The 15933-nt window shown below is 37.6% G+C and overlaps 2 protein-coding genes across 3 annotated transcripts; both read left to right on the top strand.

The window, feature by feature from the left end:
- The first annotated feature begins 138 nt into the window (after positions 1 to 138).
- Positions 139 to 5016, top strand: LOC110754361 (phosphoribosylaminoimidazole carboxylase, putative / AIR carboxylase). Of its 2 annotated transcripts, XM_021955420.2 has the most exons (16): positions 139 to 437; positions 625 to 840; positions 987 to 1098; positions 1248 to 1310; positions 1427 to 1565; positions 1660 to 1715; positions 1937 to 2010; positions 2147 to 2294; positions 2427 to 2600; positions 2821 to 2908; positions 3004 to 3120; positions 3614 to 3711; positions 3811 to 3928; positions 4019 to 4113; positions 4307 to 4413; positions 4515 to 5016. In XM_021955420.2, exons 1-16 carry the CDS (start codon positions 220 to 222, stop codon positions 4606 to 4608), a joined length of 1917 nt encoding a protein of 638 aa, XP_021811112.2. In that variant the 5' UTR covers positions 139 to 219; the 3' UTR covers positions 4609 to 5016. The 2 variants fall into 2 exon arrangements, with proteins under 2 accessions (XP_021811112.2, XP_021811113.1); XM_021955421.2 differs by lacking the exon at positions 139 to 437 and having other exon boundaries at positions 672 to 840; positions 983 to 1098.
- A 6174-nt stretch (positions 5017 to 11190) lies between these two features.
- On the top strand, positions 11191 to 14608 carry AN3 (SSXT family protein). The gene is made up of 4 exons (XM_021955428.2): positions 11191 to 11750; positions 13254 to 13330; positions 13717 to 13801; positions 13931 to 14608. The coding sequence occupies exons 1-4, from the start codon at positions 11670 to 11672 to the stop codon at positions 14333 to 14335; spliced, it is 648 nt and encodes a 215-aa protein (XP_021811120.1). The 5' UTR covers positions 11191 to 11669; the 3' UTR covers positions 14336 to 14608.
- Positions 14609 to 15933: the final 1325 nt, after the last annotated feature.

Genomic DNA, 15933 nt, shown 5'->3' with positions numbered 1-15933 from the left:
GCCGCACGGCTATACTGTTAAAATGTTCGTAGTATTTCCTAGAGCCCGACTACTTGGGTAAAAGTCCGAGAAGTCGGGTCGGACTTTAGCACATCCAGGCCCAGTTACCAGCGCAACCTAGTCCCCTGAGCATAGGAAGAAAGAGAAAGCCACAGAGAGACAGAGAGAGTGGCGCCGTGGGGTTTTGGTTTTTCTCTCTAGTTCTAAAGACATACAGAAATGCTTCAGCAGAGCTCCTGCTGCTGTGACTCTTTTGGGTTTAGGCCGTGTTCGGTTGCATCAAAAACAAAAAGCGCATTCTCTTGCTACATGGACCTCAAAGACAAGAACAAGCTTCTGCCTTTCGCTTCTTCTCTCTCGCTAAAGTGGCCTCAGCTGAACCGCAATCCAGTATTGGCTTGCCGAGCATCACGTGGCTCTCACGTGACTCCTGTCGGGTAATATTTGCTTTTAAAGAAAATTCATGTCAAAAAATGTCGAGCATGAGTGTTAATTTTAGTTTTAGACAACTTGAACTCGACATTTTATCTTATTGTTATACATATATATATATATATATATATATATATATTATATATATATATATATAAGTGAATTTATAGTATTTGAATATTTTATGTGCAGGAAAGATGATTTACCTATTCATGGAGTGGCTGAAGTGCTTGTTGGTGTTCTTGGAGGAGGTCAGCTGGGTCGTATGCTATGTCAAGCAGCTTCACAAATGGCCATTAAAGTGATGGTATTGGACCCACAAGAGAACTGCCCAGCTAGTAAACTTGCCTATCATCATATGGTTGGAAGCTTTGATGATAGCGCTACAGTCCAAGAATTTGCAAAGAGGTTAACATTTTATCAACTTGGTTGCATTTATGTCCTTATGATCCATATTTATATTGTATTGTTTTCATGTTTCTCCATCAAGCACCGCTTTGTCTCTGTAGTCGAAATTAATATGTATGTACTCTAATTCTATTCATGGTAGTTAGATGTGGAGTGTTGACTGTGGAAATTGAGCATGTGGATGTGGAGACATTAGAGAAACTTGAGCTACAAGGAGTGGATTGCCAACCCAAAGCCTCTACAATCAGAATAATTCAGGTTTGTCTATTCATTTTAAGGGATATTTTTTAAGTTACCATGTTGATGCATATGAAAGTATAAGCATGTTGCACTAATTCGGTATTCCACTTTTCACTGCATGGTTCCATTATAGTATTGCTAAGCATCTCATGCTTTAAATGTAACAGGATAAGTATCTCCAAAAGGTCCATTTTTCGCAGCATGATATTCCACTTCCTGAATTTATGCAGGTTAGTTACTCTTTATCTATCTAATTGAAGGACTATAATAAATGATTTTGCAATTTTGCTTTCTATAACATAGTGAAAGATTATATATTGTTCATTGTATAATGTGGCAAAGGTAGATAGATGATCTTGAAGGTGCCAAGAGAGCAGGGGACCTCTTTGGCTATCCTCTTATGATAAAAAGTAAAAGGTTAGCTTATGATGGACGTGGAAATGCTGTCGCTAAGAGTGAGGATGAGCTTTCTTCTGCTGTAACCGGTAATATGTTCAAAATTTTAACTGGATTGTGATTGGTGTTGAATTCAACTAGAGGCTATCCATTTTTCAAAATATAATTCTACGTTTGTTGCAGCTCTTGGAGGGTTTGATCGTGGTTTATATGTTGAGAAATGGGCCCCTTTTGTAAAGGTTGGTCTCTAGCAGTTACCATGAGCTTTAATGGTTTATTTTGTGAGTTTACCATTACATTGTATTTTCAACCATGTTTTCCTCTTTTATTGGCAATATAAATGCAAAACACATTGTTTGATGATTTACAAACCAAATATTGATTTGCAATAAACAAATGTGCTTCTGAACAAGTACATCAAAAATAAAATCTCCTCTCATGTTTGGCAATCTAACTGCAGGAGCTGGCTGTCATTGTTGCAAGAGGAAGAGACAATTCTATCCTTTGCTACCCCGCTGTTGAAACTATACACAAGTAATCTGTAGATTAAATTTATTGTCTGTCAGCAGCCAATCTTTGATCTTAAATTTTTCATATCTGTTTATTAAATGTTACTAATATCCACATAAAGCCGAATGATTTCATGTATTTTTGGGGATTTTTCATGCAGGGAAAACATTTGTCATATTGTAAAGGCACCTGCTAACATGTCATGGAAGATCAGAGAGCTGGCCACTGATATTGCCTCCAGAGCTGTTAGTTCATTAGAAGGTGCTGGTGTGTTTGCAGTTGAGTTGTTCTTGACAAAGGATGATCAGGTAGCAATTCTACCTCTCTTAACAACTTGGATTATGGTTATTCGTTATTTATTGATTGGTGTATTGGCTTTTTATCTTTCATAGTTCTGCTGCATTCAACTAAGTTATGCATGTATTGTGACTTCTTGTCAGATTTTGCTCAATGAAGTAGCTCCAAGACCTCACAATAGCGGTCATCACACAATAGAGTCTTGCTACACCTCACAGTATGAACAGCATTTGCGGGCTGTTGTTGGGCTTCCGCTTGGTGATCCATCAATGAAAACTCCGGCTGCAATTATGTACAATTTACTTGGTGAAGATGAGGTGAGGTTCTGTTCAATTTTGTGAACGCCATCTGTCTGCACTTAATTTCTGACTTTTAGTTCTCAAATTCTTTTTTCTTAAAATTACTATTTTGAATTGTTTTCATGAACATGGATATATAGTGGAGTGTTTGAAAAATGTACAGCTATATCTGTGCTTGTGGAAGATAGATCAATGTATCAAATGCTGACTGTTGTCCTGCCATTTTTTATGCTTTCAGGGGGAACCTGGTTTCCATCTAGCTCATCAACTGATTGCAAGAGCATTGTGTATTCCAGGGGCTACTGTTCATTGGTATGATAAGCCAGGTTAGATTCTGCTTATGTCCATATTTTAATGTCTTGTCTATTTCTGATTCATACTCAAGGATTACCCAATACCTATACTAATTATATTGTGGCAGAAATGCGAAAGCAACGGAAGATGGGTCATATCACCATTGTTGGACCTTCCGTGGGCAATGTCGAAAAGCTCCTGGATTCAATGTTAAATGAAGAGAGCTCTGAAAGTCAGTCTGCAGGTAGTTTGAGTAGGGTGGTTTCGCGTAATTATTCCTTTTGACTATGAAAAAAATTGTACATCTTTTGAGATTTAGTCCAAATTTTGCGAGCCTATGTGGTTAATTATATGAACCGCAGGTGGCTTCATTAGTACATGTACCAGTAAACTTCATAAAATGACTAATCGTCATTGTGGTAAATTTACTGTAAAATTGGAAGAGTGCAAGGGGAATGACAATGGTTGAACTTTATAAAGCAGTCTGGGGCATGAAAGACTAGGCACCTACACAATTGATAATGTTAACCTTGTATAAATTTAAATATTCTAAATCCATTTTGTGGCGATTCCCATCTTCTCCCTGTACCATATATAGACCTCTTTGAAAGCCAAACTGTGATATGGATTCCATTTTCATTTCATTTTTTAGTTAATAGTCGTAACAAGTTGTTTATTTAAACACACTTTGTTATCCTTAAATTTTATTCATGTTGCTTTCTCTTTTCTAAATGCAGTTGCACCACGTGTTGGTATTGTAATGGGCTCTGATTCGGATCTTCCTGTTATGAAAGATGCTGCAAAGGTTTTGAATATGTTTGGAGTGCCTAACGAGGTCAGCTTCTCACATGTTATTGTTTGATGTCAAAGGATTACCCGTTAAATGTGTGTTATATATTTTAGTAATATATGATGTTAAACTGATAATTTCCAGGTGAGAATAGTTTCAGCACATCGTACTCCTGAATTGATGTATTCTTATGCCTTGTCTGCTCGGGAGAGAGGCATTCAGGTCATCATTGCTGGTGCTGGTGGTGCAGCTCACTTGCCAGGCTAGTCTTATAAACTATGCTTCAAACAAATTGCTCTAAGTGATTATGTTTTTTTCTGGGGTTAATTTAACTGTCGCTTGAGTTTTCCAGGCATGGTAGCTGCCCTCACTCCTTTGCCTGTTATTGGTGTCCCTGTGCGTGCTTCTACATTGGATGGAGTTGATTCGCTTTTATCCATTGTGCAGGTATACTATTTCAAACTATTATGCTTATTTTTTCCCTATAACATCTTTGGTTTTTTTGTTGTTTTTTTTCATTGCTTCCTTTTTCGTTACTGTGCTCTATGAAAATTTTACTTGAGATCGTTACTAATATTGTTATTATTTTGTTTTTGTAACTTATCTGGAAAGTTATTCCGTATTTGTGTTGATAATGCAGATGCCAAGAGGGGTCCCAGTGGCAACGGTTGCTGTAAACAACGCCACTAATGCTGGTTTGCTGGCAGTAAGGATGTTGAGTGTTTGCGATGCTGATCTACTGTCAAGGTTGGGTCCTTTCACTTAATTATTCATGTCACAAAGCTTGAAATGAAAATCTGTATATTCTGTTGTCTGCCTTTTGTGATGAGGTATAAACTTGAGTGCAGAATGAGCCAGTATCAAGAAGACACAAGGAATGAAGTCTTGACAAAGGCAGAGAAACTGCAGAAAGATGGTTGGGAATCTTATTTGAATCCGTGATAGCCAAAGCACTCTGCCAAGTATCTGTTCAAATTTTGGAGTTTCACTTTCTCTTGAAGTCGGAGTATCTGACAGCTATTAAACACATTATGGTTAAATTCCAACAAAGAGAAATACAAATAAGAGTATCTGACAGCCTATCAAGGCGCAGTACAATGAACAGAAGGATGTCATCAGAAAAAAGTGGAAGTTTCGTGCCTACGAAAATCAGTTAACGTAATTCGGATTAAAGCTCAAATTGGTAAAGACAATGAGGAAGAACGACTCGAGGCAGGAGGAGGGCGGGGGAGAAGAAGCCCTATGGTTTGTATTGTGTCACTATAAGATCTGTCTACTCCGGAAATAAGTATTTTTGTATGATTCCATAACATTGAATTTCTCTTTATTTTTTCTTTTAATCAGCCTTCATCTTGTGACCTAAAAGGGGATCTTAAAAACTTGTCACAAAATATTTTCCTGCACTACAAACCGGTCACTCGGCCAGTGAAATTACAAGCCGAAATGAAAGCTACTCAACTCACCCAACCCAAGCCACCGACTTTGTCAAATGTGATTTTTAGTTAATTACGAGTTTATCTAGTGACTTGACCCGCAGAATGCAATTTGTCATGCAAGAGTTACTTGGGCTGGGCCTTGGGCCTTCGGCATTGGATGGGTTGGCCCTGAGCTAGCCCAGGGGATCGCCCTCTCAAGAAAATCGTTATTGCCAACATTATATTATAAAAAATAAATAATACAAATTTTGGTGTTTCAGTGATATGGCAGGCCAGTTTTGTGGACTTTTCTGACCCGAAAAAAAGAAAGAAAAGTTGTGGACTTTACGTTTCCCATTGATTTGGTGAGTGGTATGCTGACTTTCATCTATTTTTCAATTTTTCTTAAAACAAAGACTCTGTTTTCTCATGGTCTTTCTTGAATTTTTGTAATTTTCTTCATGTGAATATCTTGGCACCTTCATATTTATTTGAGCAGCATTTCTTATTAAAGAACTAGTTATAGCTTGAATTAATCTAAAAGTCATTTTAAATGCAACGTTTTCCTTCCTAATTAACTTTTTGGCAGTCCCATTTCATATTTCATTTTGGCTTTAGAGGGGATCCAATGAGATGATGCACCAAAGGCCATGGACAATCTCACTTCTTTTTTTTATTTTCATATCTGATAACAAATAAAGGAGCCCGGTTGCCCTGCCAATTTCCATATCTTCTACTACCTGTATTTCTCTACTTGGTCGCCAGCCATTGACTCATTGGTGCAGGTAGCAGGAGATTCCCTCTCTCTCTCTCTCTCTCATTGAGACGGGAGGCATGAAACTTGAAAGCTAATTAATTTGCAGTGATAAGAAAGAGTTTGTACAAGTCCCCTCTCTCTCTCTCTGTGAAAACATTATTTTTATTTTGGCTTTTTATCACAAATGGTCCTTGACGTTTATGAAATTATCACGAATGGTCCTTGAGGTTTTCTGTGACACTAATAGTCCTTAACGTTTGGACTTTTTATTACAAATGGTCCATGCCGTCAAAAATTCTGTTAAGTGTATGATGTGGAAGATAAGTGGAGTCCACATGTCCAATCACATTGTGACATGTGGATTAAATAAATAAATAAATATTTTTTTTTAATGAAAATCCATTAAAAAACCATTTAACCTCTCTCTCTCTCTCTCTCTCTCTCTCTCTCTCTCTCTCTCTATGTGGGTCGCCGAGAGAATAAGAAACTGTTCTCGGAGCTTGTCATGTGCTTCTTCTAGATGTCTGAACTGCTCCTTCTTCCATTTTAGCTGATCTTGAAACCTTCTGATTGTCCTCTAGTTTGAGTATCACATCATCTCTCTCTCTTAGTTCTTTAGGTGCATTAGCTTTCTTCTCTGCTTCAGAAAATTTCTTCTGTGAAACTGATAGACGGCCTTTAAGGCCTTCAATCTCTTCTCTATATGCATGGATTGTTTTTTCTTGATCCATTTTCTTCTCATTTGCTTCAATTTCTCTACAAGTCATCCCAGGCTTTTCTTGGTCTTTGTCTATTTGAAGAGGATGATGAACTTAAGCTTGAACTTGATCTTCAGGATTGAAAAACTTGAAGAGTAGAGAGAGAGAGAGAGAGAGGCTAAATGGTTTTTTAATGGATTTTCATCAAAAAAATATTTATTTATTTATTTATTTAATCCAAATGTAACAATGTGATTGGACATGTGGGCTCCACTTATCTTCTACATCATACACTTAACATAATTTTTGACGGCATGGACTATTTGTGATAAAAAGTCCAAACGTTAAGGACTATTAGTGTCACAAAAAAACCTTAAGGACCATTTGTGATAATTTCGTAAACGTCAAGGACCATTTGTGATAAAAAGCCTTTTATTTTTATGTGTAATAAAAGTAAGTGTGTGTTGTGTGTGTCCTACAAAAAGCAGAGTGTCAAACATGTGGGACATGCACCTGTTGACAGTCACATGGTTAGTGCAGCAGATGGGAAAGACCAAGTACCATATAATTACAAATTTTGTGAGCCAAGGGTCCAATGGGGTCTTAGGGGAGGGTCCTAGGGGTAGACAGAAGGGAGAGGGAGGAGAAGATAGCACTGTTTCGTTATTTCGAGCTAATTAAATACATACGACAAAACATAATTAATTAAAAATAACAAAATAGTGATATCACCATCACCGCGATATATAAGGTTTTCTCTGAAGAGAGCCAAAACAATTGTTGTGTGAAAAAGGGTATGTGGTGTGACATTTCAAGCCAAAAGAATACAGACATGTGGAAGTGTGCATGTCATGTTAAAACACCCTCCCTCCTCCACACAGTCCACTCCACTCCACAGTCTATAATAATATCATATCAACTGGCCTTCCTTACCACCAGCAGCTCAGCAGCTTAGCTGTCGTTTTGACTGTAATAACCTAGTCATATAATTTGGCACCCTCTTCAATGTGCTTCGACTCCCACAACCCCATTATCCCATCCCCACAACCACAATGCTCTAAATAAATGGTTGGTGCCTTGCCTTGCCTTCATTATTGTGCACAAGATATTCAACAACGGATTATTTATGTGCCACTCTGACTCTGCAGATTAATAGATTATTTCTCAGAACCCCAGCCACTCAGGCCATATAGCTACTAGCCTACTAGCCTCTAGTGAATGCATGCATGATTGAGAATGACTGCATATCTAGCTGTTTGTAAAATAATACAGAACCAACCTTATATATGCATTTGTTAAAATCAAATTAATTATATGAATTGTTTGGGTCACAAATATGAATATGTCACTAGTCTTTAGTTGCAGCATCCATATATATATCTTCAAGCAGGTTGCCTTAAACAAAGCATAGGAAGTAACTTTGATGCTTGAATGCTTCTCTATATCAGAAAGAGACCATCACAGGAAAGAAAACAGGGATTTAAATGAAAAGGAAAACTTGATGCTTCCCTTCAATAACTAAAGAAAAGAATGCCTGATCATGAAAGTGGGCAATGGCAGCCTTTGGGTTTGATATAAAAGAATCAATTACAGTGCTGTTACTGTAACAGCAACACTACTTTCACTACTTTCTCACAGAGAGAGAGAGAGAGAGGCAAGAGCATAGAAAAGGCACTGTCTTTGAAGAATTTGATACTCTTTTTTTTTAATCTTTAAAGAAAAGAAACAATATTGCAGATTTGCAGATACTCTCAAACCGATGGATGATGTTTTTGAACCTGGTCTGTCTCTTACTCAAAACCCTTTTTTAAATCGTGCACGAATCTTATTCTTAAATACTGTGTTTTTATAAATTAATCAATCAAACTTTATATTTTATTGTCATTTGCAGATGGGGTCAGACCAGATTTTCTTGTTTTTAGAAAAAAATAATAAGAGTTGAACTAAGTGATAGGCTAATGATGCTCTGCTTTGTAAGTTGTATAAATTTATAATTGTGCTGTAATTCTATCACACGTCATTGGTGATTACTTAAGTGATAAAAATATAATTATAATAGGATGAGAGACACAGTCACGTGGCTACTATCCAGGGGAACATACTTTTTGGATCCTGACAGATGCACCAATAATATTTATCACCAGAAAGGCCAACTGGAATCCCTCAGAAATAAAAGTACAAAGTCAAAGTATATATATCTGTACATTATATATATATATATATATATATATATATATATTTTATACATGGTGTGAAGTTTGAACTGTGAAGTCTCATGTCGCTACATGAAATGATGAAACATCATGATGCCATTGCAAGCCCAGTAAATTCCACCACCCATGTCAAGTCCAAGGCTAGTCCTCCTAAGTCTTTTTTTTTTCTGTTTGAGTCTTCCTTAGTCATAATTAGATCAAATCATAGAGTAAAGAAGTGGATTTCTATTCAACAATATTGCTAAAGCCAGTCGTTCAGATATCTAAATATGTAGGTTAAATTTGAGTTTCATATGTATCAACAATTAGAAATCGCCTAGCACAGCTCAGAGTCACGGGATGAAGATCAGAGGGAAGGGACATGTAGTTTAGGGCAGTACAGTGTTTGACAACTTGACATGCATATTGTTGCATTGATAGATAGTTAAGCTAAGGAAGCGCGTGGAGATAAATGGGTTTGGCAGAGCAGGTGAGGGACAATCCCCGGGCCCTATATACAAAGGTGGCAAAAGCATGAAAGGAAAAGCTAAAGCCTAAAGGAAAAGACAGGATTGGAATTTGAGAACAGAAATCAATTGAGACACCCCAACCACCCATCATGTTTGGAGAGTTGGGAGCACCACCAACCCCCCCTCCTCCCTCTCTCTCTCTCTCTCATGAATGATTTGACTTCACTATTTATCGACCCAATAATATGTTTCATTTCTTTCCATATTTCCAACACCATGTGGGATACTGGGATGATCCCTCTTGCATAGTCAGAAAATGATGTACAATAATTCTTATGAGTTTTCTGTCATGCCCAAATTTTTATTTTACATGAAATCTTCTGTAACTGGCAGATTGGTTTGTGCAAACCAGCAAATATCATTTTCTGAGAAGAAAAAAGAGAGAGAGAGAGAGAGATGATTATTGTACATAAATTTATATATATACAAAATGTGGTTAATGGTAAAGATGCTTCAACCCAACCAAGCAGGAGAAAGCAGGTCATGCAGTTACTGTTTAGAGGGAAAGCGTGGGTGATGGTTCAGTGAGTTTTCTGACCCACAACCACAAAAAGAAGCTGGCAGCTGACCCTTTTAGACAGTTAAGATGCTTATTGGAGATTGTCTAGAGCTAGAGGATAACTTTGGAGGTTGCTTTAACCTAGTTAAATGTGCTGAGCTGAGGAGACTAAATGAGGACAGTTGGAAATGGAGTGGAAGACACCAGTACAAGGGGCATGTGACCTCTTGGGTCCCTACCCTAGCTACACTTCAGTTCCAATTTCCAGGATATAATGACCACAAAGAAAAAAAAATCATTGAAATATATGAATCACACAATACATGCCAATATATGGACAGTGTTTCTCTTCTTTTTACAAATTACACATATACAAAAATAATTCATCAAAAACATCCAAAAACAAAAAACCTCTACACAAATGTTAACATGTGATTGGCAAGAAAATATATCAGGAAAGACCTTTTAGTTTCTGGGTCTCAGGTATTCAAATTGCCAACCGATAAGATCAAAGCAATAAATATCTTCCTGAGTCTCAGAGGTATTGAAAATAACTGGCCAAGTAAGTTCAGCAAACATCTAGAGATCAATTATTGTTGTGCAGTTGATAGTGCTGTCAGGTCCGCTGTGGCATTTAGCAATACATTTATTGCTTAAATGAAAAGCACTTACAGAAATTCCATGCTCAGTGAATGCAGTAACTTGTTCCAATCCAACGGATGGGATGGGAGTAAATAGGACTTTGGTAGTGATTAACAGCCGGGATTCTCTTATCAATTTACTTGAAGTTTGCAAGATATAATTTTAGGGTTGATAATAAAAATAAGACAACCAATTCAAGCATAATTTGGATCTAGATTTATAAGTTTGCATATAAATCATTAATTGTTGAATAAGATACCAAAATACCAAATGAAATCCACACAAAAAGTAGAGAATGCTCCAAACCTAACGCCATGAAATCCTGCCAAAGAAGCTAATCAGTATTATTTGTACTTGATTATATTACCCAAGTATCCATCCAGATTCCAGGCCAAAAAGCCAAACCCAATTAAAGGTTAAACCACAAACCTCACTGACACTCCATTAAGTAAATTTTTCTTTTTTTGGCGAAGCACCTCACTCCAAATTAATATGCAGCTAATCAATAACCCCAAGAATGGTTGCAGTTTCAGAGTTGCAGACAAAGTTTGGGAGTAAGCTAGCAAGCAAGTCACTTCACGTGCCTGGCATCTGGAGAAGAGCGCGTTGGTGAAGAAGCGAAGGAGCTTTCTTGGAATCTCTTGACAAAGCCAAGACGTCATCACATTAATAACAGAGTCCGAAAGAGTTTGGACCCAAGCTGTGACCCAACAGACATTGTCATGAAAAGTAGTATGAATCTATGATTATATATATGAATGAATGTGAATATGATGATATTAACATAATCTTCATGTTTGATTTATTTCTTAATTTTGTGGTTTTTATAGCAGCTCACGTTCACCCCTCCATTTCTTATTTATTATAGAGAGAGAGGGAGAGATAGAAAGAGACCCAGAAAGCCAAAACCAAGCAAAACCCCAAAAAAGGCTCTCTTTTTCATATACAATCCAACTCCACTAGCTCTCACTGTCTCACTGAGCCTATATCTCTGCGCGGTGGGGGGGGTGTCATTGTATGTAAGGGAAGAACAGAGAGAGTGAAAACAGAGAGCAAAGAAAAAAAGAAAAAAAAGGAACAAAGGCATAGGCATCCATCAAACTCTGTCTCTCTATTTGCACCCCTTTGCAGTGAGTGTGGTCTCTCAACTCTGTAAAAAACTCTGTTTAGACTTTAGGAGTGAGAAAGTTAGAGAGAGAAAGAAAGAAAGTGTCTTTCTGTGTGTGTGAAGAGAGTAGCAGAGATACATATATATAAAAGAGAGTGAGAGATGCAGCAGCACCTGATGCAGATGCAGCCCATGATGGCAGCCTATTATCCCAACAACGTCACTACAGATCACATTCAACAGGTCCTCTTCTTCTTCTCTGCCTTTTTGCTGGGTTCTTTTTCCTGTATCGTTTCTCTGCTTGCTTCTGCACTTCCATTTGGTTTGGTTTCTCCTGTCACTTCCTTTCATTTCCCCTTCTATTTCTTTTCTCTTTTCTGTGTTTTCTGTTTTTTTTTTAAAATTTTATAAAAACTTATCCCTTTTTCTCTAAACTCTAAAGTATTGATTTTTGGTATTATTCTTTTCTCTTTTTTTTTTTTTGGGTTTGTATGTACTTTTATGTATCCATGCTTGATTATTAGCTGAAGCTGTTTTCTTGGCTATCTCAGTATTTTGTCTCCGTATTGCTGTTTCTTCTGCTTTTCTAAACAGTTTATCAAGCACTTTCCAACATCTGCTTTTCTTGGGTGAAGTTTAAATGGGTGTTGAGAATTGATAAATGGTTTCTGTTATGTGGGATATCTTGATTCACTCCTTTTTCTTTTTGTGTGGGTTTTTTTTTTTAATGGTAACGTCTTCTATCAGACGTAAATAGTGATAACCCACATCATCATGCATTTTGGTGCGATTCTCAGATATCATGAGTTTATCTAGGGGCTTTCTGCCTGCAGCAGTGCACACTAACTTAAAGAATGGTGCTTTCATTTATTTTGACAAGCTGTGACTAGTGAACTAATATTTGTACTTTCATTTGAGGGGCGGCTTCTTGAAAAAAATCTTGATGGCATACCTAGGATAGGATTATGAAGCACAAAGTATTTAGCTTTCTATATTATGTGCATCAGTTTTGGTAGTCTTTTTTTATTCCATTAATTTTGTAAGGCATAAGTTGAGCTGATCTAGTTTAGATTTCAAGTTCAACTGAAAAATCCTTCACAAAATACCAAATAACTCTCAGAGGGGAATTGAAACTGAGAAAAAATGAATACAGGGATACTCAAATAGTAAAGGACAAACTTGTAGGTGTACGTGGAGAATCTAGATGTTTGCAGAACTGGAATGGAAACTATGGTTGGGTTTAAAAAATTCAAGGAAATCTGTTTAAAGTGCTGTTTTGGCATGTTCTTGTCTTTCTTGGCACCAAAACAGCGAATCCTACAGGGTTTTGTTCCTTTAAAGGGTTCTAACATAACTCATGTCCTCATTCTGTGATCAATCCTGTGCTTGACTGTCAAAATTGATTCTGGCTTTTTGAATCCATCACATGAACATAAAGGATATTTTCCAGTCGAGTAGCGCTGTTGTCGCTATTATGAATGTAAACAACATGGCTTCGATTCTGCGGCTCGAGTCTGTTGGGATTCATTGCTTTCAGATTCATCATTTTCCAATGTCAAAGTACTTGATGTCTGATTTGTACAAATTGGTTTATTGCTGGGAAACATGTGGTCAGATAATTGGCTTCAGTGCTGGTTGCACCCGTAATTTCATTTTACTGTAATTATCTTCTGTATTAGCTTATAGTTATCCTAGTGTTATATGGTTTAAATTAATTGTTCCTGATTTCATTAAATTTTACTGCAGTACTTGGACGAGAACAAGTCATTGATTCTGAAGATCGTTGAGAGCCAGAATACAGGGAAATTGAGTGAATGCGCAGAGTGAGCATTTAGTTCTTCCTTGACTGCTCTGCTTTGGACATCTTTTATTTTCACAGATTGCTATTTATAAGCACCGTATATCTGTTAGGCTCTTTTTTATTTATATTTTTACTAGCTTTCTAATTGATAACTGCATGGTTGCAACTCATGGTCCACCTGGTGCACCATTGTCTTTTAGCATGATACAGGTCTCATATAAGTTTGTCCATTCCTTTTAGCCTGGATTTTGCATGTCCATTCAATCTTATGACGTGCTCATTTTAATTTTGGAAGCTCTGCATTCAGCTCAGTACACTTAAACATTGTTTTGGAAGTTTAATGGCTATAAATCAATTTATAAATTTGAAGCGCTAGACATTTCAGTAATTCTTTTGAAATTGTTTTAGGAACCAAGCAAAGCTACAGAGAAATCTGATGTACCTGGCTGCCATTGCTGATTCTCAACCCCAACCTCCTACCATGCATCCTCAGGTACAAACCTCATTTCCAAAAAGTTTTATAACTTGAAGGGTTCTGACTGATTCTGTCACGTAGTTCCACTGCGTAAATCAGTGTTCCAAATATTGTAGATTCCCTGATTGTGTTCAAAATTCTCTGTAGTACCCTTCCACTGGCATTATGCAACCAGGAGCACATTACATGCAGCAACAAGCAGCTCAACAGATGACACCACAATCGCTCATGGCTGCACGCTCTTCTATGTTGTACTCCCAGCAGCCATTTTCAGCTCTGCAACAACAAGCCCTGCACAGCCAACTTGCCATGAGTGCTGGAGGAAGCACAGGACTTCACATGCTCCAGAGTGAGGCAAATAATGCTGGAGGCAGTGGTCAATTTGGGGCTGGAGGGTTTGCTGATTATGGACGCAGCTCCCCTGGAGAAGGCCTGCATAGGAGGATGGCCAGTGGGAGTAAGCAAGATATGGGGGGTGTTGGGAGCTCTGGAGGCCATGGCGGAGATGGCGGTGAGACTCTTTACCTGAAATCTGCTGATGATGGGAATTAAGAGGTAAAATGACAGACATACTGGTCTGTTAGCATCTGAACTTAGAGAATTAGGTGAGGAATATCCAATTAGGCGCAGAAGAGAGGAAAAAAAAAAAAAAAAGAAGACTTGCTGCTTAAAGGGCTTGTGTTTATCTTTGAGTGTTTACCCTCAAACCTTGAACTATGGTTTTTTTAGTGAGACAATGCAGTTATGGTAGTATATCATGTAAATTTGTAGGCTATCTTCTTAAGGCGCTTTCCCTTTTATGTTACTTCAAATTTTTGTGCTCAATTCGGCGGGGGGAGGGGGTGGGGTTATAAACAAAAATCGGCTTCTGGTGAATTGAAGTTGACATAGTAAAAGGCCTAATATACTGTTATACATGACTTGTTCCGCTCAGTCTCCATAGGATTAACTGGGGCCGGTTCAAACCTTGTAGCTAAAAATAAGAAACCGGAACTTGTGACTAATTCTCGAAGAACATCTAATGACAGTGGAGATTGGATGCAGAACGATTTTCATTCATTCAGTTCAAACCTAAATCTTATAAATTCTATCGAAAGGAAATACAACCAAAATAAAAAGATACAATTCAGCAAGTGATATTTTAGTACATAATATATATCTTCTGAATGCCTTAATTTTGAATGACCATTCAAGTGCAGCTGCTTGCTAGCAAGAAATACATTAAGTTTGGTTCATTCTTCACTGATATGGAAGGAAAGAATGTTTAAGGTTATGTGCAAAAATGCTAGTGAGTAGTGAAACATCACAATCACATAAGCTGATCTCCAAGAGAAAATGAAAAACAGAGAAAACACTCATACATAAACACAAGGAGATTGGAAAGCAGACAAGCTTTCTGCAACTGCTTCCCATAAGTTATTTTCATCACTAAGCTGATCAAGAACAGCTACAGGGAGAGGAGGGCCTTCTGAAAACCTCATCACCCTTTCTGCTTTTGAAGCTTCATGGTTAGAAGAAGAAACCCAGCTGGCTTGTTCATCATGAGTGCCTTGTTGATCATCAAAAACTGCAATATTGGAATCTTGGCCTGTGAGTTGCTGAACAATTGCTCTGAACTCAGAAGCATTGCTGGCTTGGACCATCATAGGGCTGGAGATATACTTAATCATGGGTGCTTTAGCTTTTGTTGGTTTTTTGCTTTGATCAGGTTGAGGTTGGTGATGACTATGGTGATTTCTAAGTTGTTCCATTTTTCAACTACAGAGAAAGGGAGAGAGACAAAGAGAGAGAGAGAGAGAGAGAGAGAGAACTTTTGAATTTGTATCTACTTGGGCCTCCTTATATATATATATGGGCAAAAATACCGTTACTGAATTGCATGTGGGTGAATTCAACCCTTAAATCCCTTGAAATATGTGGAGGTTCTTGAATGAATGGAAGCAACCAAGAAAGGAGCTAGGTATATAGACAAATGTGGAAAACTAAGGCATGGACTGGAAAAAAGGTTGCTGCAAAGACCTTGTGCAGTAGACTATAAACACTGATGGCGTACATTTTCAATTAAGTTCTAAAATGGCTGCTTAAAATATCTAATCTAGTCACGTTTGAAAGTTACAGCTTCACATCACATCTATATTGTCCCACGAGGT

This window comes from Prunus avium, chromosome 6 (genome assembly GCF_965620075.1).
Source record: "Prunus avium chromosome 6, drPruAviu1.hap1.1, whole genome shotgun sequence".
In the NCBI taxonomy this organism is placed as follows: Eukaryota; Viridiplantae; Streptophyta; class Magnoliopsida; order Rosales; family Rosaceae; genus Prunus; species Prunus avium.
The sequence above is the reverse complement of the archived record's forward strand: the minus strand, read 5'-3'. Positions and strand labels throughout refer to the sequence as shown.

Excerpts from the sequence above, each read along its gene's own strand:
- LOC110754361 (XM_021955420.2), top strand. The coding sequence starts at position 220 with ATGCTTCAGCAGAGCTCCTGCTGCTGTGACTCTTTTGGGTTTAGGCCG. Across the intron at positions 841-986 it reads GTCCAAGAATTTGCAAAGAG|ATGTGGAGTGTTGACTGTGG; the intron begins GTTAACATTTTA and ends CATGGTAGTTAG. Across the intron at positions 4,114-4,306 it reads CGCTTTTATCCATTGTGCAG|ATGCCAAGAGGGGTCCCAGT; the intron begins GTATACTATTTC and ends TTGATAATGCAG.
- AN3 (XM_021955428.2), top strand. The coding sequence starts at position 11,670 with ATGCAGCAGCACCTGATGCAGATGCAGCCCATGATGGCAGCCTATTAT. Across the intron at positions 11,751-13,253 it reads CTACAGATCACATTCAACAG|TACTTGGACGAGAACAAGTC; the intron begins GTCCTCTTCTTC and ends ATTTTACTGCAG. Across the intron at positions 13,331-13,716 it reads AAATTGAGTGAATGCGCAGA|GAACCAAGCAAAGCTACAGA; the intron begins GTGAGCATTTAG and ends AAATTGTTTTAG.